General features: G+C 31.6%; 1 protein-coding gene and 1 long non-coding RNA gene across 2 annotated transcripts in view; one reads left to right on the plus strand and one right to left on the minus strand.

Annotated features, from left to right (window-relative positions):
- Positions 1-7,109, plus strand: part of LOC129967169 (uncharacterized) — a 100,736-nt gene extending 93,627 nt beyond the window's left edge. The window contains exon 4 of the long non-coding RNA XR_008784355.1: positions 6,977-7,109. This is a non-coding gene — a long non-coding RNA (uncharacterized LOC129967169). The remainder of the gene's footprint in view (positions 1-6,976) is intronic.
- LOC129967168 (hemocytin-like) overlaps positions 1-24,591 on the minus strand; it is a 141,093-nt gene that overhangs the window by 93,839 nt on the left and 22,663 nt on the right. The window contains exons 16-23 of the mRNA XM_056081865.1: positions 20,241-20,553; positions 18,679-18,849; positions 16,308-16,545; positions 13,887-14,108; positions 12,329-12,454; positions 10,613-10,890; positions 8,927-9,108; positions 6,968-7,230 (exon numbers count right to left, since the gene is read on the minus strand). Of these exons, the coding sequence (XP_055937840.1) occupies positions 6,968-7,230; positions 8,927-9,108; positions 10,613-10,890; positions 12,329-12,454; positions 13,887-14,108; positions 16,308-16,545; positions 18,679-18,849; positions 20,241-20,553 (1,793 nt within the window). The remainder of the gene's footprint in view (positions 1-6,967; positions 7,231-8,926; positions 9,109-10,612; positions 10,891-12,328; positions 12,455-13,886; positions 14,109-16,307; positions 16,546-18,678; positions 18,850-20,240; positions 20,554-24,591) is intronic.

Genomic DNA, 24,591 nt, shown 5'->3' on the forward strand with positions numbered 1-24,591 from the left:
GTTATAGTTTAACAACAAAGAAATCCAATATTCCAAGACAATTAGACAAAATATTTCATAGAAAATCTATAATCTCCAGACTATTAGTCTATAATACTCCATAAAATAATATTCAGGCAATGCTTAAAAATTTAGCAAGATGACAAAATTTCGCATCAATTTAATTTATTCATTGGTAAAATCAGTCTGTTTAATCCCTTTATCGCTGCGCCCATACGTTATACGGCATCGAATTATCTTCTCAATTTTACAAGCTGAAATAAAATCACTAAAGAACGCTATAATTTAATACAAAAGTTATCAATAATTCACTAAAACCTCAAGTATTCTATGTATTCTGAATTGAATCAGTAAAGAAACACATTTCTGAAACGAAAGTGTTATTTAATTAACACATAGCAAAAAAAAAAAAAAAAAAGGTAAGGGATTTCATTTAATGGCAAGAATTGTTTCCTTAACACCCAATACAATTTTATTTGGAATAAAACTGTATTATTTTGTAATGCACACTTACTGAATTTTCATAAAAAATTTATGTTTTTCGGAACTAAAATTAAATTGACTTTTAACTATCTAAAAAAAACTCAAAATATAAAATGTATAACCTATTTTCTTTTAATGTTTAATCGAAATTTTTATTATCAATTATATTAAAAATTCAATAAAAAAGTAATAAATAATATAAAGTAATAATCAAAAATTTAATAAATAATGTGTTTAAAGTATTTTCAGATCCCCAAAATAAAAACATATATGTTATTTATTATATCTTTATTTATCTGAAACATATTTCAAAATACAAGGAATAAGTAAAAAAATTTTTTTTCAAACTACTAGGAAATAAATATATTGCAAAATTGTACGCTGTTTTTAATTTAATACACATTTTGTTTCAAATAAAATTATATTATGTTACCATCTCATGATATTGCCTTAAAGGATGCATTCATTGCAAACAAGGAATTTCACACCGCGCGCTTCAAGCACGAGCATTACATAATAAAAATACATTACATCGCTTCCAAAACAGCCTTCATCTTTTTAGCTACTGAATGTAAAAATGACGCCTGCCCAATTGGAATTTTTTGCAAAACAGTTTCATCTAGTTGCGACCACAGCATATTTGCTTTGAATTTCTCATCAATAAGACAAGGAACATTGTAATGGAAATGCCATACTTCTGCTTCACACCAAGACTGGTCAGTGTTGATGGCTTCGTCCATATATCCCCTTTTCAGTCGCTGGAAAATGAATGGGCCCTCCGTTGCGTCGACTTCATCGGTAGATTTTACTATTCTTTCTTTTTCAGCAGAAGACTTTTCTGATACTTCAGTTGGTTGCTGTGTATCAGTGCCCTCTTTTGCTTGTAAACATTCGTCTTCCGAATGTGAGGTGTCAGGTGCTTGTGCCAAAGACAAGAAAAATGCGATCATATCTTCTTCAGTCCACCAAACAGTTTCGCAATGAAAAAGTGCTGAAATTATAGAGTATGGATTCTCGGTAGTTACAAATCCACCAGGAATCGAAATATCTTGATCATCTACCAGCAATACAACCTCCAGATAATCTCGATAAGACACGCTTTCAACCGCTTGCCACCGACTGATAATGGCATAAACAAAATGGTTTGGACCCCACTGAGGAAGACATCCACGTCCTCTAAGCCCAGTTCTACCCATGGGATTTCTCGGAAGTCCTTCTTCGTCTAATTCGTAAATGAAAGGCATTTCTTTTTTACCTTTAATCCATGATTTGCGATCCAAAAACACACCACCTGGACTAAGAGTAGATGTATTCCATTTAAAAGTTGGAAATCGGAAATCTTCCCCTTCAAGTTCTTTGAGTAGTTGTATATCTACATCGACACACTGGCGATATTGTGGGGGAAAATCTTTAATAGGCTTATTATAGGTAATGGGATCATAATCATTCCATGTGTACTTCCATGAAACGTGTTTATCTGATACAGGGAATCGTAATATTTTAGTATGAGGATAAGGAGATATTCTCGAAAATATTTGCGGTAAGTTCTTGATTTGAAGATATTCCGATACAGATGCTTGAAGAGTCCGATCTTCCAGGTATTGATGATCCCTTTTGATATAAATTTGTAATTCATTTAGATTAGCGTGAAGTTGGCGCATAGTTCTTCTCTGATCATTCAATGCTTTTCTCAGTTCTAGTATCTTACCCATTCTCCATTCTGTGGTATTCTTTAAATTTTTCTCTTCAATGCTATCGGTAAAATAATCTGATGCTAAATTTTTCCAGTATGTGTAATCAGTTTCAGTCAAGTTAGGCCTTTCGAAATTTTCATTCCTTCTTCTACAAATGAAATTGTAAAGCAGTATGCAATAGTTTATGGGACTTAAAGGAGCTGGGAATGTTAGACGATTTGAAAAATCGATCACCAACTGATATCTTTGATATTTCCATATGTTCTCGCCCTCTTCTACTAGTTTGGCATGAGTAGCATTAAAAAGTGCATATAACAGCGTTAAAAGAATCAATCTAAGCAAAAGAAGATATTGAAGACCAAATATATGAGGCCATACGCCTGGATTAGGGCAATCAGGTCTATAATAACGACCAACTTTGCAAACATTTTCTGGCAAACCGACAAAACTATGTCCATTGGGATGTCTTATTAACCTGATACAAGTCATATCTGGCTGTCCGAAATGATCCGCCGGTGTTAAAAAGAAAGATATAATAGCGTCAAAAAAAGCTCTTCGTACAAGCTCCCATCCTAAAGGAAAATCAGGGTAAATTGTCGAATGAATCACGATGCCGTTACTAATGACAACTAACATTGTAACCCTCATATAACTTGAAAAGTCCACTAGAGTCATTCTCTTGATCTTATATAGCATTGGTCCCAAAGCTGATGAAATCGGAAACGATATAAAAATAAGTCTATAATAAAAATACAACAAAGCCAAGCATAACATTACCTTAGCTGAATATAGTGACATGAATGATCTGTACCAGAAAACACGACTTAACAGGTAGCAAAACAGGAAAATAGTCATTATAATAATTTCAGTATATTTATATGTCAGCGTCATACTTGGGTATTTTTGCCCAAGTAAGTATATATGAATCATATAATCTATAATTATAAAACTTGTCCACACACAAGTTATAAAATCAAGGTATAAACTTCCACATGCTGGCCATATAACAGCTAAACTAAAGAAAAATAAATAAATCAGATAAAATATCTGTGATACCCAAAATTTGGATATGGGGGCTGTATATAAATAAAAAATCTTTGTTAAGAAGTCAAGGTTGTTTTTCTTTTTCATTGCTGCATTTTTTATTGGTCTATCATGTAACTTATTAGAACTAACTGCTTTAGTAAGGAAATGATCATCATTTCTTTGCTCTGTTTCTGAAAATTTTACAGGAACCGTGTCATTTCTTGTTTCAAATCTTATCCAAAGAAACATTGGGAAGATGAGGAAATTAGAGAGAATTATTTTTAACCATAACGGTACCGTGAAATCCCCATATGGAAGATCACGAACTTCAATTTTATCCATAAATATGCTGTCTAAATATTTCTGGCAACAAGGATGGGCTATAAAAACACGATTTTTGGCAAAAGCAGCAATTTCTATCAAGGGTTTATAGGACCAGACTCTATCTTTTTCACAAAGTAAATCAAGAGCTCTGTTAGGGTCCTTATCGTAACATTTAGTCATAAGATTAGTAGCAATCAAACTGAGCTCCTTAGATTGTTTTATCATTTCATTTTTCAAATTGAGGTCCGTGACATATTTTTCCAATTTATGAAGAATAACACAGCAGATAATAGCAATGTGAATTGGATGTTCTGAGTATCTCCAAATAACTTTTACTAATTCTACACGGTATGACAGAATACCCCACAAAACAAGAACCTGAAGTGATTTTCGCTCCACTTCTGATGGTGAACGATTGTCATATAGTCCTCTGCAATTCCAATCCAACTCATACGTATTTATCAGTGATGGTATGCTTGTTAGTTCTTCTAAAAGCAATGTCAATCTGAAGTCCACGAAATGCCGTGACATTTCAACTCTTGCTCCAAATCCAAGCACATTTTCCCATATGATAGTTTTGAAGAACTCTTTTTGCAGGGAATCTTGAAACAGCTGCAAAAGAGTTAAACTGTTCAAGAACTTATGAACAATGAACCCTTTCTTCAGAAAAATACCTATAAACTCTTCTCTTTGAGGTTTTACAAGTGCTCTGAAAAAAGTATCAGCGCTCACTTGGAATTCCCCAGATGAATCTCTAGCTAATACTTGAGTCGTTGCTTCAGTGGGACAGTTCCAATCCATTGCCAGGAAAAGATCTCTTTTCATGTTTTCGCTTTCAGCCATTCTTTTGGAAGTTCTTGCTTTAAATAAAGCTTCCAATAAATGAGCCGGAAAATGGGTTTTCTTTTCTAAATCGTAGAGAGTCAATACTGACAAGAATTCCATATCTTCCTGTCTAGAAAATCTAATACAATCAAACACTTTTTGACAAAGAGTTTTTTCAGACATTTTAAAATGTGAAATATCAGGATACAACTGACTTATTTTTTCAGAAAGTTGTGGCTTTAAAACCGCTTCAGTGTATTCAGCTATATTTACACCTTCCGGACGACGCGTAACTTGATGATAAGCAAAAGCCAGGAGATCAGACAATCCACCACTTCCTTCCATAACAACTACAGGTATCTCATCCTTTAAGTATCCAAGAATCAAATCAATTTGATTTACATCTCCGCGAAAAAGAATTGACAACACTGGAGCTTGAATTCTTTTTTTGGATTCACCAGACAATAAATCATTTGAAATCTTACTTTTATTTTTTGCATTGTCAATTAGATAGCTGGCGAAATTAAGTAGAAACTGTTGCAGACCTCTTTTTTTCTCAGAAGTATCTTTCACTAATAAAAAATAATCAAAATTTCGATTAATGTCTTTTTTTCGAATTTTCTCTCTTACGTCTTCTTCATTTGAAAGTTCTTTATCTCCAAGTTTTTCAGATAAATTTAAAATGTCTTGCCTGCACAATCCAATCAAAGCCGTCTCTGGAAAGTTGTACACACTCACTTTGTGACTGCTACTCATCAAAATTTTTCGTCGGGAACGCTCATTTAAGAAAGCTAGGCCTAACTCTCGTCCAAAACCCCTGTAGAAACCATCTGTGCAAAGCCACATTTCTGTTGTCTCTAGAGCATTGATTAATCCTTTGATGAGTAGGATACTCAATTTTTTAATACTCTCAGATACTGAATCCGTTGAACCTGCTATAACGAATAACACGATTTTTGGCTCTGGAAGTTTCCAATCCAGGATAATTTTTGATACGACAGCATCCATTGGAGCAGTATGCGATGACCTTATAAAGGGCATATGCCTAACATCTGATCCATGGGTACCATAATACAATCTTCCAAACTGCACGTCCTCGTCTTCTTCGCCCGTTTCGGAAAATAGTGATAATTCTTCATCTGTCATTGGCTTATCTTGTTCTGCTTGCTTGTAGCGTGCCTTTTCAAATGGGCATTTACCGAATTCTATATTCATTCTTTGCTATCTTCTCTTGTTAAATCCACTTTCCTATTCAACTAAGTTAAAATAAGTATCAAAAAACGTTCTCCATTTTTAAGAATTAAAATCTAGGTATCCTTAAGTTTAATTTAATGTGTATGGCAGCTCAAAAATCTATTTAAAGCTATTTAAAATACCTCTCAATTATTCAGAAGCAACGCTCAATAAAACGACAGAAAAAAGTTCCAAGAAAATAAGATTATGAATTTTCTATTGTTACCATAGAAACACGTGCAGAGTTGCTTTTAAATAATCTTCCCTATTTAGTTTGCTTTCATCTCTATACCGAGCTGTAAAAGTTCCGATAAAAATTGAAAAACAATAAGACGTAAAATAGTTAAAGCGCGCTCTAATTTTAAATATGCATATCTCTAAACAAAAAATTTTCCGGGCATATTATTTATCGTTTGGATTTGTTTATATTTTGAGCTTGATAATAAATTATATAATTTGTATGTTTTTTGTGGCAACAGCGTTTTGTACGCATGCTGTGAACTTAACGCCGCGCGTGATGCACGATTAGAAGAGAATTAAAAAAAATTATTTTCCACTAATTTAATTATCCATTTTTATTTGAATTGTCGTAACAATATTTATGAATTCCAATGATCAATTTCTTTCTAATTTATGTTTATTTAAATTATATTTTGTTCTTATTATCAAAGTTTTATTCACAAAGATTAATTAATTTTTTTGAAGTCAGATCAATACGCAATAGAAGCATAACTCACGAGTATATACATAACAGATTTATAAAGACAAAAAAAAGTTCTAAAACCGAGCAATTTTACTCTATATAAAAATCAGAAAAGAAAAAATGTTAGGTACAGTTTGTTTTAAATGAAAAAAGAAGTATATTTAAATAATTTTAAATAGATAAAATTATGATTTTAAAAAAATCTATAGATATGATAGCTCAAATTAAATCCTTCAAGAATTTTACCCTGAATTGGGACAAATCAGACCCACTTCCCAAACTAATTGAGAAGAGACAAAGTTGGTTAAATGAATTTTATAAGATAAATTAGGACGGATTGACATGGAAAGATAATTAATATTATTATTTTTGTAAAACACGAATATCTACGCCTCTTCATATTAAAGATGTAAAAGAATTGAATACTATTACGATATAATTTACAGTGCCATTAAAAATATTTATTGAAAGTTTTTTTATATGGTAAGAAATCGATTTATCAACAAATGAATAAAAAAAATTATTCATCTTTCAGAATCATTTAGAGAGAAATTATTAATAATAAGTGAATAATTATTATTAGAAATTCAAGGGAATTATTTAGAGAGAATTGTAAAAGTGAAACTCGTCATGTAACTTAGGAATTCTTTCACTATAAAAACTTATCCATGTATCTTACCTTTCGTAGAAAGGTTCCATTGCGACGGCAGTGCGGCATGGCTCAAAGACATCACTTTTCAGAATTCCACACTTCTGTTGTGCCCAGCCTTTTCTTTCGGGATGGATGGCGCAAGTGTCTTCTATCGCTACAGGTCCAGGGCAGAATTCGTGGATTTTCCAGCTGTCTGCAAAAGTGGATGCTCTTGCTTCCGGAATGCCGCCGAATGGCGTCAAGAAGTCATCTGCTTGGTCATCATTGAAATTGCCACAAAGACCATTTACCTATAAAAATATCAAATGGTTTGTAATAACTAGCAACAATCTATGGAATCAATGGTTTGTAATAATTAGCAACAATCTATGGAATCAATGGTTTGTAATAACTAGCAACAATCTATGGAATCAATGGTTTGTAATAACTAGCAACAATCTATGGAATCAATGGTTTGTAATGACTTGAAACAATCGATAAATCTTAACTAAATTTGATTTTATTGTTTTCCATTCATCCAATGAAATTTTGTGCGCAATATTATGAATTTAAATTTTTGAATAATAGGCAAAAACTTGTTTTAATTCATGAATTGAAATATATATGATGAAAAATATGTATGTTTAATTTGTTGATTTTCTGCAAATTTTACAGTCTTTAATTTGAAGTCAACAAACATTTCGAAGCAAACATAGCATTTTAATTTTTTAAATTAAAATATACAAAAGGCTTGGGTGTAATTTCAAATCTATTCCCTTGATGAATGTACATGGTGGCCAAGGAGGGTCGTCTACCGAGGATGTAAAATAACTGTTTAATATATATTACATAATACTACATAAATACATAAGTCATTTTTCATCTGGCAGCTAATTCGGTTACTAATAAAAGGGAAAGTGAGTGCTTGCGATGGTGTTGTACAAAGACCGTTTGACTTTTAATTGACAAATTGGGTCAAATATGTCTTAGAAGATGGAAATGTACAATAGTTTAATTTTTTTAATTAGTCAAAAATCAATGAGATTTTGGTGTTTATCCGTGATATCTTCCAAAAATATTATTGAATAACAATTATTTTGACATTGTTTCAAAAATCAAATTTCTTTTATTTAATTGTATTATTTAATTTGTCGAGTACTTTTTATGAATTTTGTCAACTTTTTAATTAATTTTTGGCATAATTTTTAACTTTGTTTAGTATATCATTGGTACAATGATATTCAAATCGTTTCATTCATTCATCAAATATTTGTTCGCGTGAAACATGAATAAATTAGTCACGGAACACGGACGCGCTACCCCTATACCAGGACGCCGGTAAGGAGTTTGAACATACATTTAACAGAATAACACAAATCTTTGCCATCAAAATTACAAATGGAAAAATAATAAATTAAAAAACCTAATATTTATTTCTGTTTCGTCTCACGAAATTTATTAAAATAATGACACTAAATTTTCGAATTCTTACTTTACCACCTGTTACGAAATGGTTTATATGGATCCATATTTAGTTTTAGTGATATTAGCATTCCGTTTTAAAATAACATTAGAACTATTTTGGAACGGTTTTGGAAATATTTTTGACAAAACTATTTTGGAAATATTTTGAAAATATTATTGACAAAACTACTTTGGGACGGCATTTGTACCTGGGTCAGACGATGAGGTCGTCATTTGAACTAGCATCCCCTCCCCAAACTTCATTGGTTCAAGCACGTCTTAACCCATGACGTCAGATATCACACGAGCTTGCGCGATATCTGCATACAACAACGAATTTTTCATTGGATTGGATTGCAATCCCAAAGACCACCCCAAGGGCTAGGCCTTACCATTAAGTTACAGTGGCCCTTAAGGGGATATCAAAGTAGAAGATCAAAAATTTCATTCTGCATATGAGCAGAATCCAATGCTTTCTTTCTTCCTTAAAAAGTCAACATAACTGCAAACACATTATGCATTCATAAAGATCAATTTACAAACCCTGTTTCTCCATTTTGGATCCAAGGTGACGTAAATTCGTGTCCCTCTATCCCAACGCAGAGTGATTCCGATATCAGTGTAGACGAGAACGAAGAGACCCGATTCCAGAACCACGAACCGAGATTTGAGAGACATCTTCGGGAGTGGGTCGTTCTTTGTCAGGGTCAGTTTCTCTTCATCGGCTGAAACGAAAAATGTGTATATGTAATAAATCTAAATGTAATAAATTGGTGATTATATGGAATTGTCGATGATTATTCTTAATCACCAGTAAATTTAGTGGTGATCATGAATGTTCACCAGATTATCTACATTTACCGTAACATAGATTAGATAATAGGAATTCTTTTACATTTTTATTTGTTATTAATATTATGAATTTAAATTTATTTAGTGCTGTATTAACGCAGATATTTTAAGTAAATGAATTCAAATAAACATTGTGATTTCTCATTCTCTTGGTAGTAAAATAAAAGAATTATGGGAAAATTACTAATCGGAATAATGTTTTCAATAATTTCAACATAACGTCAATACTCTGTTTTTAGTTTCTCATCTACGAAATATGCAAAGAGAAAAGAAAATTAATCGCCAAAGAATTCGAGCTCGACATTTAGACGAATCTCCACGTTTCACGCCATGCAAAGTTCGAAAAAACATATTTTTGAAAAAGATGGCTTTTTCGAAGATGATGAAACAAATAATTTTAGGACAATGGAATTTGCCATGCTATCTCAACATCAAATTTATAGATTTTGAAAAATTTTCTGCGAAATCCATCAAAGGAAAGTCTGTCTATTTGTCTGCCAGTAATCATATGAACACTAATTTAAAAATGCAAGTAACTATATGGATGGAACTTGGTATGCAGATTTTTCATCAGAATTGTCGATGTGCATTCAATTTTGAAAAATCTGTCAGGATAGGGACCAATCGTTGAACTCTATATTCGCGATAGATAAACTGAACTCAAAAATGCAACGAATTAAATAAATAAACCTATGAGAATGCGGTCTTGTAGCCCAAACTGTAGATTGACATCAAATTTTGAAACCAGTCAATGGAAAGGAAGGCGTTTAAAGCCACCTATTATAAGGTTTGGTTTAGTTATATTAACGTCCCGTTTTAAAGCAACACTAGGACTATTTTTGGGACAGACCTCGTAATTTTGAACCTCGGTCAGACGACGTGGACGACACCTGAGCTGGTACCCACCTCTCCACTCCACACTACACCAGCGGGAGGACGTTTGGCCCGGACGGTTTAACGTGCACTAGACCCACTTACACGAAGTTTCTTCGGTGGAATCAGGTCTCGAACCTTAAACCCTCCGGTTCCGAAGCCAAGACCTTACCACCAGGCCACCGCGGCCTCTAATTATATTATAAAGTACAGAACATATCTTAGTACGAACACTACATATAGAAGTCTCGGGGTGGGGGAGTTTGCTATGAATTTACAATCCCCTTGTTTTCACTACCCTTCATTTTTGCATCATTATTAACCTTTCACTTCATTAATACATCACAATAAAGTTTACCGACCCTCAAATGACGATATTTTTTTGGGAACACAATCTTTTGATGAGTATATAAATCTTGTTTTTGATAAAATATTATTATTCAGAAATATTCTAGAATTAAATTAACTAGATGTCCTTTTCTATGAACCCTACTCCATACTTACCAACAACCTCATTAGTGTCTCCTCTCGACTGTTTCAATGCCCCCAGATCTAAGGTGAAAGACTTGCTGCAGGTGATACCACTCGTACCGCAAGGTACATTCTGAACAATGAGGGTGTAGGAGGCATCAGACATCTTTCCTTTGCTCAAGATGTACTCGCATTCGCCGTGGAAGTCGAAGATTTTACCATCATAAGTTTTGAAGTGGGATTCTCCCCAAGCTGTGCAAATTCCTGGACAGACTTGTTCTGTGCATTGCCACTGCCCGCGGCGACAAGAGCTGTGGGAAAATAAGAAGCAGTTTCAGCCAATTTTCAAAATCTTTTAGTTGGTTTTCGACATATTTTTCTAATACGTTCAACCTATTTTGCTAAATGCGTGCTACTTGAAATAAATTCCATTTGTGTGCTTTGTTTTATTTTAATTATTATATTTATTTTGGTTATTTATACTTTAATTCATTAATCCTTATTACAATATATTATACATATCCCCAGTAGCACATCTTCTATCACAATATTGTACAAAATTTTCTTCTACAAATACCGTCAATCAATCGTAATAACGCAGCGCATTTAATCACTAGTTCAGCAGTTTGCTTGCTGTCTCATCATCTAATTCCCCAAATTTGTACTTGTCGGCGACTCCGACTACTCTCACACACCACTTCCTCGCAGCTTCAGAGTGCCCGTCTTTTATAGTTCCGGGAGGCGGGAATAGAATCTTCAGACCAATCAGGAAGTCTCTGGGTGTATCTCGGTTTCTACTGGATGGATCGTGAAACTTCTCAAATTTTCCAGTATGATCCATTTTGTCGCCAAAGTCGCCAAATTCATCGCCAAGCCGCCAAATGATCGCCAAGCTCAGAACGCACAGGACAGATCTTACAACGGTTTTAACGGGTTTTCCCATGATGACACTATTCGTGCCGGGTAGCAAAATTACAGATTTGTAACAATATTATACAGTATTGTGAGACATTATATTACAGCATCAATTATTCAACAATATTATACAATACTGAGAATATCGTTTAATATCTTACAACATTGTACAGTAGATGTGTGCTACTAGGGATATGCTGTAATTCACTGTCAAGTAATATAAAGAATATGCATCAAAATATAATTAAATGAATTTATGAAGTGATTATTTTCTAAAAATATTAAAATAATGTGTTATCTAGAATATAAAAGTGAATAGATTTTAACCCTTTGCGCTCGGAAAAGTAATTCGACACATAATTATTCACTTAATACAAGAGTTTGTTTATTGCTCCAAAAAATAAATATATATATGTATAATTGCTTTAAGATGAATTTCCCCGAAAAATTAATCTATGTCTTTTTACCATTTTGTAGGTATTTTTAACAATCGAAATTAAAAAATAAATAAATAAAACGTGAAAATGATGCACCGTCTTGAATGGTGAGTGAGTGAGAGTGACCATTCGAGTGCAAAAGGTTAAATATTTAGCGCAATGGAAATTGAATGAAAAGAAGTTAAAATTACATGCTTACATAAGCTAAACAAGCCAAACTAATAGCATTGTATAAATATTAAGACGATGTAAGTTTTTTTTATAGTTTTTTCGAAGATTTTTTGCGATATTCTACTAAGTGAAACTTCCTCACCTTCAACAAATTGAAAATAATATCAAAATGGCTTTATATTTAATTTTCAAACAAATTAGACATGAGATTATGAAACGCACTTACCATAAATTGCATGACTGCTTTATTGTTTCTCCTTCTTTGTATCTCCGATTTCCATGGATGCACCCACATTGACTCATTTCTACACATTTCTGTAGTTCCGCGTCGAATATGAAGCCTTCTTTGCATCTACAAATAAAAAGAAATCATAACATAAAAGGAATAATATTTTGAATAATTAAGTCCCTTATTAAATTCCTTTAGGGCGTTTCTATAAAAAAATTGGCAGCATAAAATAATAATCTAGTTAGTTCTTTAAAGTTACTGAACCTAACCTATTACCCATGTCATTTTATAACATTGTTGTCATTATCATAAAGGAATGCCACTAAATAGATACTTTTCTCAATTATAATGGCATTGTAAATAAAATGCTACAATTTCTATATTCAGTCTTTGCTAATGTAAATTGTGGAGATTGTAAGTCTTATAGTCATTAAGGAATGAAAAAAAGTACGTTCAGTTGTTAAAAACGGCAAAAAATAAGCGAATCGTTTTTGCTCAAGTGGGTCAGTTGTTAAAAAGGAATTGACTGTTTTCTGAATCCGAAAAATCTATTTATTTTATTTTATTTATTTATTTGCAAATAGAATCTATATTATGGTCATTTGGTGATATTAGTTATTCAATTTTCAATATTTGTCACAAACATGAAAAAAAAAAAAAAAAAAAAAAAACCAAAAAACCCAGAGATTCTGATCGTTTATATGAATGTATTAATTATTTTTGTCTACCGAAATCTTTTCTAAAATTATTCATTACTTTTTTCAAGATTTTTTTCACTTTAGTTTTTTTTATTGGAAAGAAATTTTTTTTTAAAGCAGATGAATAATAATTTTGAATATTTATTGTCCTTTCAGTCAGAGGAACCATGAAAGAATTAAAAAATTTTTAAAAAGAATATAAGAAATAAATCATCCTAAAATGAGGATTTACTTGATCAAGAAAGACTTGGAGAAAAGAACTAGAAAAATGTACGTGTGGGTACGTGTGTACAGTATTACTTCACGTGTGTGTACTTCAATTTTTTAAATTATGATTTTCGGCAATCATTAACTTTTAACAAACGGCTCGTTTGTGTTTTTCGAATATAGCTCGTTTGTGTCTTAACTACCCATGATTTTTTGACAACGCATTTTAACCCTTTCTAGGGCCGTGGTAAGTATGCTTCCCACCAAATTTATCAATCTTTGTATGAAATTATGTAGGTTGGCATAAGTTCTGACACATTTTTTTAGTAAGTCAGAAACTTAGATGCTTCAGTTCTTTATCTCAGACAAAATGATGTGTCTTGATTTGTTACTTAATTATTAATTAACCAAATTAATGAATTAATCAAATTAAATTTATCTAATAAACTAAATGAATCCCTTTTCTTATTTTAATTTCAAGCCTAAAAATATTTTAACATAATATGACTAGAAAAAAAATGGCCCTTTAATGGGTTAAACCGAACAATGTTGGAACCGAACTGTTGATGTCACATTTTAAGCTAAATGATCAATGCATATCGTTGAGAATTATTCGTTTTAAGACATAAGATGAATGCATAATTCCTTACTTGCATCCAGGAAAGCACTGCTCAGCTGGACATTTGGATGGTAGGTGGAAGTTTTGACAAGTTCGTGGGCATGGTTCTGCGCAGTCAGTATATTCTTCGTTATACTCCTCCAAACATTTTAAAGCATGGTTAGCTCGAGGATTTACTTGCTTCTCAGGATTCAAAGCTTTTAGTTCCTCCTCACTCCCCGGTCTGCATTCCCACTTAGCATTCAGGCATTTGCTGAAAGAAAAATTATTGTAAATGATTTCAATAAAAAAAGAGAGATGGCTTCTTCAGACAAAAATAAATTCATGTAATTAATGCTTGAAAGCATATATGAAAGCTTGATGCGCTTATTCCCTATGGAATGAACCATAATCACTGAAATCTCGGAAAAGTAAGTTTATAAGGCCGCCGTTGTACTATGAGCGATCATTAACCCTGAAAAGGCCCATCACGAATTCATACATAAGAAGTCATAGAATAAGAATGTGAGCACTTCTGGGGGTATAAAAATGGTGATGGAGTTCTATTGGCTCCATATCATTTCCACTCACGCTCTAAATTATCGCAAAGTTAGATTTTAACTATAGCCAGTTTTTTGGCTTTAACGGATACGTAGTATAGAGAAAATATTTCAACCGTCAAAGAATTCGAGTACGAGATTTTGCTTCTCCGCTTTTTAGATCTCCTGAGTTCAAAAAACTTTTTAAAAAAATATGCGCCCGTCTGCCTGTTTGTTTGTCTGTGATAAAGATAACTTAAAAACGTTTTGAGCTAGACAGATGAAATTTGGTAACGGTATTTACACAGAATTTGTAAATTTCTATCAAATTTTGAGCTAAATACTTTCAGAGGCAGGTTGTTAAAATATGTATTAATACAAATACTATAAAACGAAGAGAGCTAGATGGAAAAAACTAGGTACATGGATAACATCTACAGTGCCGACACCTATCAAATTTCGAGCCAAATCCAACAGGGGATTGACCGTCTGTCAGTCTGTACTTTCAGAAATATGTAAACGCGATAACTCAAAGATGCAATGATTTAAATGTAACCAATTTGGTATGCGATTTTGTGACAACAAGTGTAATTTTATGACAAAATTTTATTTCAATCGGTTGATAAAAATGTGTCTAAAACACAAATTCGATTTTCGGGTGCTTTTCCCTGCAAGCCAAGGTTTTGTCGCCAAAAAAAAAAAAAAAAAAAAAAAAAAAAAATCAAAGAATGACACGGTAGATCTAGTAAAAATGCTAAATTCACGCAAAAGTTAATATTTCGTAACTATTGTATGCCAATAGCATGAAAAGCATTCTGGGATAATTTCTTTATTAGAGATAATGCGAGAAAATTTTGGGAGGATCAATCTCGCTGGTTTCAAATAATATTGTACAAAGACGGCAAACAATACTGTAGACATCGCTGCGATAGCTGCATATCAAACTGAATTTTGAATTCATTAGTTGCCTTAACTGTTTTTTTTTTTTTTTTTTCTTGTCTCCAAGTGCATGTACAGCAGAAATTCTTTACTTTCTTTCTTAATGTTTTTCTCTCAATTATGTCAATTTTTGTATATAGTTTTGTGTATAAATTTCCGTACATTCTTTGGAGGGGGGCCTATAATAGCCTATAGTTTAACATAGATTCGTTTGTCGCAATGCAGGAGGAAAAACATACACTATTTTGAATTTAAACAGAAGACGCTCTTCTAATAAGCAATATTCCGTGATATTCTTTTCCAATTTCTCTTTTTTTGTTTTTGTTTTTCTTTTTATGATTTACACACACACACGTCTCTTTATACCATTGTATATTGTTCGCAAAATACTGTAAATAGAAATAACAATGTTTCCTCAATGCACAATTGCATTGAGAAATTATGGTTAATGTGGACATTGTTACTAATTATTATTAATATGGACAACCTTGCATAAATATGGTTAATGTGGTCAAATATTGCATATTTTGCAATTTTGCAGTATTTAACAATCTGTCAATTGTAATTATTTCATTCAAACATACTAACAAGTCAAAAAAAAATTGCTCAATGTATATAACTGTAATACAATTGCTTTTTTCCCAATATTGATTGATTCATTTACTCTAAAGGAAGATTTCTTTGCAAGTACAAATCTGCATTGAAAATCGAAAACTCGATCCAATTTTTTAGGGTTATTTCGCATTTACTTTTGATTGCTTCAATTTTATTTAATCGGAACTCTCCATAATTATTCAAAAAATTAATATTTTAGTAGAAAGTTCCGCACGTAAAACTTTCGAACCTGTCAATGAACCAGAACGACGGATATGGTACTCTTACCATTTTTGATGCTAGATACGCATGCAAATGCTGCAAAACGAAGGATCAATTATCTAAATGGAGTTTTACTTTATCCTTTTCTCAATTAATTTATTCCTCACAATGGCTCTTACCATATGTCTGTGCCTTTCACCGTGATGTCTAAGGAGGGAAATTCTTTGCCTTCGAATAAACATGGACACTGGTCAACAGCAACGCAGATTCCTTCACTGTTGAGAGCCGTGCCGTCGGGACAAATGCAGCCTTGCACACATTGCGAATCGCACTCGAGTTCAGATGCAACGGCAGCACACGTACTAGTGCAAGGATCCCCGCACTCTTTATAAATCTGACCACCAGTACATTGGGGCTCTGCAATTAAAAATTTAGAAATAACGGTTTTAAAAAAACAAGTGTTTAAAACTCGATCTTTATGTAAACATAAAACAATATAGATGGGAAAAAATGATTATTTTAAGTTTGAGTTTACAGAAACAAAAAAGAAATTTGATTTTTAAGTTTTTTTTTATCTCAAATTCTAGACTTGTATAAAACTTGGCTCATTTGAAGCAAATGGAACCATAACAAAAATTTCAGTAAATAAGCAAGATCCAAAAATTAAAACATCAAGAAAAAGTATTAATTTTTAGATTAAAGAGAGTAATAAAGGTTTATTTTAAATATTTATTAGTTTTAATAAATAATATGTAATCAACAAATAAGCAATAATTTCAATAAATAATTCAATTAGAACAAAAATATTTTTGTAAGTATATATATAGCATTGTGAATTCAAAAATTGAACAATAAAACTTCACAATAAATAGTAGAATCCACATTGAACGTGTTTCGATTTTTTTAAAAACGCGGGAATTCATTCATATTCTTTTTAAATTGAATATACTGTGCAGGAGTAATTTTTTTAGGTGAAATGAATATCATAAATTACTGAGAACAAAAGCTACGGACGTATAATTGAAGAAAATAATCAAGAAAAATGAAAGAAATTGACGAATTATAAAGCCAAATTTTTTTCAAGCATTATCTTTATAGATTATTTAAACAATTAGAAAAAAAACGCAAAATGTATGGATTAAAAATATATGAATGAATGAATTTTAATGACAATTATTTTTAACTTCAAATGACAGAAATTCTTAGTATTTTTCTTCATTGTCAGTTGAAATGAAAATGACATTATGTAGAAAGTAATAAACTACCATTTTGCCGGTAACTGTTATACCAAATGTGCAATTTTTGTAATCTATAAAATTAAGTAATTTTCGTTCTAAAAATAGCTTTATTGCATAGAATATCCATTAGTAATGATTAAAACTAAATCCTGTTCAAACACAGAGGGACTCCAAAGTCTGAAGCAACTTTAAAATTAACAATTAAGGAATGAAGAAAAACATAGAAGTGCCATTTGCACAAAATCAAAACTGGTATTTATTGTTATTATTATTATTATTATTATTTGCAGTGAAGCCATAATTTAATAGTAGTATAGTTAACAATTTAAACCTCAAGATGGTTCTACAGTTGGAGAGTGGAGAGCATTGCGTTGTATGTAAAGAGTTCATGAATCAAGTGAAGACTTTTAAATATTGAATCCGCTGTCTCTCATATCGAAACATAACTGTTAACGAAGAATGATACTTTTTTCAGTAGTGAGAAGTAATTCTGTCATCCTTTTCTTTTATACCATCAGGAAAGGTTCTTAATACTGTGAAAGATGTAGTATCTTCTGATAACTGAATTACTGACTGATGGAAGATGCATTGAAAAATGATTGCTTGTTATTCCGGATTAATGTTCTATCTTATGAAAGGATATGTTTGGACAACTGCTGAAAAATTAAGTGACTTAAATTGTAAATAATACTATCAATAATTTTTTGTACCGGCGTCCTGGCATAGGGGTAGCGCGTTTTCGCCGTGATCTGGGCGTCCTGGGTTCGAGTCCCGGTTTGGGCATGGTTGTTCTTCCGTTGTTCTATCTGTGAGATGTGTGAATGTGCCCTCCTGTAAAAAGGGGTTGTACAAGCGAATGAATGATGCGTAAGTAGCAAAGTCGTTCTCTTGGCCCTAGTTGGCGCTACTATAAAAACAAGAGACGCCCCCCCCCCCCACACCGGCTTAAATCGCTGTCTTCGTAAAAGCGGGCTTGTCCATGGCAAGTGCCATAAGAAACAACAACATAATTTTTTGTGTCATGTAAAAAATGTATAAGGTTTCACTTTCACTCTTTCTATCTGTTTATCTCCATTTGTTCGCAAATTAGTGATTTTTTTAATATTTGTTTCAGATATAAAAAAAATCAATATCTTGCTCATAATAATTTAATTAATTAATCGCAATAAAAGGCATTAAAATCACATTCCGAAAATTTTAGCTGGGAGAGATGATACACATCATTAGTTATCCCTTTCTTTCACCTTCAGGAGTTTGTAACCATAATGACCTTATTTGTTTAAAACAAATTAACTGTCGTAATTCAACTTACGGCAGATTGGTACTCTGTCTATCCAATCCATAACAATGCCTTTCCTCGCACAAGCTAAACTGTAGTCGGCCAGGATCGGGCACAAGCATTCTTCGAGATTCTCTCCGCACATACAAAGGTCATTGACGCAGCTCTTGTAGAAGGCATAAGGATCAATTTCGCCGTGGCAATCTTTATTTTCAAAGAAAAAAAAATGTTATTGAAAGATATATTAATTTTCTGTAATTCTGAGATTAAATATGTTAGCTGTATCAAATCATCATAATACAAAAATAAAATAACGATTCATAATATTCAGATATATATAAATAACTTCTTGAAATGTAATTTGATATAACAAAGCAATCGAGGACCAACTACCCTTTATTCATTTTCAATTAAATATATTTAAATATGTATATAGTTTATGGCTCAATTTGGGATAGCTATTGCATAGTAAAATATTTAAAATGCAATGATTAAATTTTAAAGACATGCAGTAAATAAACTATCCTTCATAATGACTACATAGCTCTTCTCCCAAATGGTTCTTTATTGCATAACTGTTCATCATCAAAATAAACAAATCGTGATTTCCTTTTTAAACAGTGACAACTTCATTTTTTGTTATTTAAAAAAAATCGATAATTTTTACTATTTTAAATATGTATTATTGCAGAGTAAACTAAAATTAAATAATTTCACAACTGAATAATTTGGAAAATATTTAAAGCAAAATCCCATTTCATTAGTAGATTAAAAATATTTTTATAGAGTTTGCGGAAGATGGTTCTAGGTATAGCAAGACGACATCTAAATGAGAAACAAAATTGTTTATCACTTATGCCGAGTTACCGTAACGATTACGCTGTTTAACACAAGTGATAAAACAAAATGCTGTCTGTATTTTTCATGAAACTCATTATACTTTTGAAGCATAAAGGGCGCCGTCTGTAGTGATCACGGATGTGATGTGACTGTCATTCGATTGTACTGATCAAATGGTAAAGAACAGATCTCCCATATATAAATGTGTAAAACAAACCACCAGGTCCAACGATGTATAATTCGATTGCAGTGATCAATTTCGATGTCCAGGCAGTTCGGCATGGAATTTTATTTGGAACCATAAGAAGACGATCTGATTTATTAAAAGATCTTCCCAGAAAAAGGTTGTAAGGGCTGGATCTTGTGAGGATTAACGTAAATTAGAACACGATTAAAAATTTACAGTAGGAACACACAATATTGTGCAACTCAGAGCATAATCGAATACAATTTGAATAATTTCAGAAGTGATATATTTAGGGACATATTAGAATTTAAAAGTCAAAGCATTATTTTTGAAACCACTAACGATTTGATCTATTGTGCTTTATTTCTCGTAATTCAGTTGAAAATTGTCCGAGTAGTTCAATGGGGAACAATTAATTTGAACATAAATATTAAATTCATTTTATGAGTTTCATTGGCATGAATTTAAATGAATATTTTAGTAATAATTTTAAATTAGGAACAAAAGATAAATCTCCGATATTTTCACAAAATTGCAATATGATTTTGTGAAGACTAATTTTACTAACTTGAAAACATGGCAGACTTCAAGGTGTAGCACAGCTGATCTGCATCCGCAAGTTTTTGTGGCTGCATTTCACATGGAGTTCTTCTCATTGATCGTCGTGCCCTCCTGTAGCATTTATCCGAAGCTTGCCATCTTGAAACAAAAGTTGCGACGTCTGCTTCTATGTCTTTTTCTGGAGTCATAAAATCATCGTTTTGATTATTGTTGAAGGTGCCGCAAAGACCCATCGTTTGGTCATAAAGAGATGACGGCGCATCAATGTAGATTCTATTCTTTCCATCCCACAATACTGACAATCCATTGTCTAGTCTTACCTAAAATGGTAAAAAAAGTTACTTGTATTGAAATCGGTAATTTCATTAAGCTTTTTAAAATTATATCAGATTATGTCAGTAAGTAATTTCCTAAATAACTGGGTGTTTTTAATCGTTTTGCTATAAGAAACAGTCCTTCATCTTCTGGTATCAATAACTCACACGTCATGAGATATCTGTATCAGCAGAATTAGCAACAAAACACAATTTGACAAGTTTTGTATAACAGATTTTCGTTATCGTTTTCCATTTGGATGATATGATTAATCTTTGTATAAAAAGGATTCTTTTGTAAGTCTTGTGCATCTGCTGTTAAATGGAATTCAAACCCAAAAATAAATCTTTTAATTAATACAGATCCTAAACAAGGAATTTTTTAGAGAAGATATTCAACTCATGTTTTGGGTGCCCAGGCAATAAGAAAAAAAAATGCTATGCCACAAATAATACGCCATCATTATTATATAAATATTCATTAAAACGTAGTTACCGATATAAACTGCTTTATTTGCTAGTTCTGTGACTAAAATAATTGAGAGGCTGAGCTAAAAACATTTATTGATTCCATTAAGAAGATTAATACTTTTGACTGTCTTGAAAAAGCATACAAAACTTGTCTTTCATTCTAAATGGCATTGAAATCGGAAGCCAACTACGATCTATTCAACTTCACTTGAAACTTTGGCCTTTTCAAACAAACAGAAAAAAATGTATACACTATTAACTAGACTACGTATTGAAAACATTAGATATTCATATTCGTCATCTGCTAATCGGAGAGGCACCAATGTGCACCCAATGCAACCGCGGCATGTCAATTCACCACATTTTATCTCAATATCCGCATTTTAACTCCATATGTTTACAATTATTTTAAAGCTAACGTAAGTAAAGTAAAGTTGTTTTACTTATTTTAATTGGGGAAACTCCACATCCTCGTCCTTTCTGCTTTTTTTTGAAATCCATCTTTACCCATATATTTCAAATGTTTAATTACTTGTTTTTTAACTGTTTGTACATATTATTTTTTTCATTTTTACTTAAATGGAATTCCACTTAGTTTGGCTTTACATTATTTCTTTTCCTCTACTCTGTATGTGAATTTACTAAAATTCGAAAAAAAAAAAATCCATCATACAATACTATGATGAGATTAAAAAAAAAGAAAGAAAGAAAAGAAAAGAAAGAAAGGAAACCTCCCGCATAACTGTTAGAAGTAACAGTTCCCGTTGAAGAATTAACGAACCATTTTCTCCGTAATGATCAAATCCATATCAAATTTGTTTCTTATCCTTCTACCAGTTATCAATGGTAAAAAATAAGGAAAAAAGAAGAAAAACGAACAATCGTAAATAAGTAAAATAATAAGATTTTGAATTAAAATATTATGGGGATGAGTTAAAATATACTGAGAAACAAATACATCGCATTCTGCATGAGAAACTTAATTGAAAGTAGACATAATAAACATAACAATATTCCCTGAAAACTAGATAATCTCTGAAGGCGATAAATTACGAATATGAATTAAAATGCGATTGATATAATGGGTTGGCTTCAAAAATTGATATTATTTCTTTTATAATGTTTTTTTTCCCTTTTTAACAAATTTTATTAATTTTCTCACAACATACGTTTTGTTTTTTTCAAAACAAAAGAAAAAACTTGTTATTTAATACTAACTTCCTAAACAACTCAAATTGAGTTTCTTGTTTAACTGAAACAGAACCTTTCGAATCACGTATATTTTGTTAACCGTGTTTTTTACATTGGTATTTGATTTCCAACGTCTCTTACTGAGCCTTCTTAAAACAAGTTTATTGAACTCATTATTCTCCCAGCAGATTTTTTACCTTTACCTATTTAAATATCATTCAGCGGAATTTGGGAAGTAGAATTGACGAACACTATAAAAGAAATAAGCACCTCAAAAAGGTCAAATAAAATAATTTTTATAATTTTAGAGAAATTTAAATGATGAATATATTAATTCGTAGAAGTATTAGATACCTGAATGATGCATGCATAACAAGAGCAAAAATATATTGTTCAACTAGGAATGTAATTAGTTTCTTGAATGCCTCCATTAATTTGTCCATTCATAACCACAGCCTTATAGCAAATTTATGCTTAATGTCGTAATTTAGAGTTAAATGAAGTATCTTTTTAATATCTTTTTCAGTAATTAAGGTTTATGTTTTTATTCAAGTGATACAAAAAAAAAAAGATCTAATATCAAAGATGAAATCTTTCAAAAATTTTCTAATTTTTTTGCTCTACATATGTTTAAAACGAACATTTCGACAAGACTTTTAGCAGGCAGTTTTCATACATTTCATTCTTCTTAAATTCTCTCTTAAGTTAAATATGTCTATGATGATCTGATTTCCTAAAGTGACCTTTTTATCAATCAAAATAATGTTAATTAGACATTTTGTGAAATTTACAAGAAATTTCCATCCAAGCATTCTTAGACAAAATTACGGAAATTTCGGAATAGCGAAAATGTTAATCTTTCAAGCAAATTTTTTTGATATTTTCATGAATGATTTCTCCAACACGTATTTTGACATTTTCTACCAAAGTATTGTATTATACAAGATGGTCGCAAAATCCTTCTCTGCTTAGGAAAAAACAGTGAAAATAATTATTATAATTTGGCATATGATTGTGACGGTATATTGTAAAAACATTTACAATTTCTTTTAATAAAACCATTTATGTCAGTAAATTTCAATGTCCTGACATAAAATAATGTTTGTTTCGGTAGAAAAATCGGTATTCCAAATTTCGTCAAGTATTGCCTAACCTTTCGGCTATTACACAATGCACGGCATCTGTGTGAATATCGCAATATCTTCAACTGGCGTTGCAAACAATTCGTCCTTTATGTAACCTCGAAACTGACATTGAACAGTAAGGCCGATTTGAATTCATGGAATCAAGTAACTCGTTCAACTTTTACCTTTCGTTAAAACCCTTTTGAAAGGAATCAAATATAAAATCAACATTTCTGCATTAATTAATGCTCTATCTGTTGGAATAGAAAAAATGCAAGAACGTTATTATTCGATAGTAAAAATTTTACAGTAATACGTTCAACGGTTCTTTTGTAATAATTTTTTGCAATTAAGGAAAAACTTTATGACCACCCAGTATTTCCTTTTCTAGATAACTTGATTTGAAGATAGAAATGAAGTCCAGTTGTCATTTTCGTCATTTGACAACAGTTCAAAATGGTGAGGTCCATTCCAAGATTTTTCTTGTTTTGCCTCACAAGACGACGTTAATATAATTAAAACAAAATTCTTGCTGGTTCGATCTTGAATCCGTACAGTAAGTATTATTCAGGAGGTAATAAAAATAAAGTAAGCTTTTCAGGTTCTTTCTTCTTCAATTTTGAACCATTTTAGCAATACTTACGCAAATCACTTTCCTATTACCTCATTTCATCTGGGATTATGTCATCATCTCCTATTACCGCATTTTCATCTTTCAATATTAACTGATCTACATTTTTCGACGCAGGTGTTATTTTTCAAGCATTAGATGTTACAGACTGGAAGTGATGTCATTCGGAAATTTGAGTAGAGGATATTTTTTTTTCCCGCTAACAAAGAATTATGTCTTTTTTATTAGATGTTTACGAGATGTAGAATATTAGTCAATATTTCTTCGTCAAAAAGAAATGGCGTATTTATCACGGTAGTAATAAAAAGTATATATAAATGTGAAATATATCATATAACGGTTAAGAGTTCGATTTTGGAACTTATAACTTTTTCTTTCTTTTTTTGTGGAGGAGAATATGAAGTAAGAGATGCTTTTTTCAGAATATAAAATCTTAAATAAATTCAAAATAAGTATTTATTGATTGTTATATGATTATAGAGCAAACATTCAGAGTAAATAGCAGAACATTTTTCTGTATTTCTCTTTCAGGAAATGCAGAAAAGCACCATTTCTATTAAAATAAGGGCAAGTGTTTATTCTTACGGCTTCGAAGTTTACTTGACGATTTTTAAATTATGCCAAGAT

This window comes from Argiope bruennichi, chromosome 4 (genome assembly GCF_947563725.1).
Source record: "Argiope bruennichi chromosome 4, qqArgBrue1.1, whole genome shotgun sequence".
In the NCBI taxonomy this organism is placed as follows: Eukaryota; Metazoa; Arthropoda; class Arachnida; order Araneae; family Araneidae; genus Argiope; species Argiope bruennichi.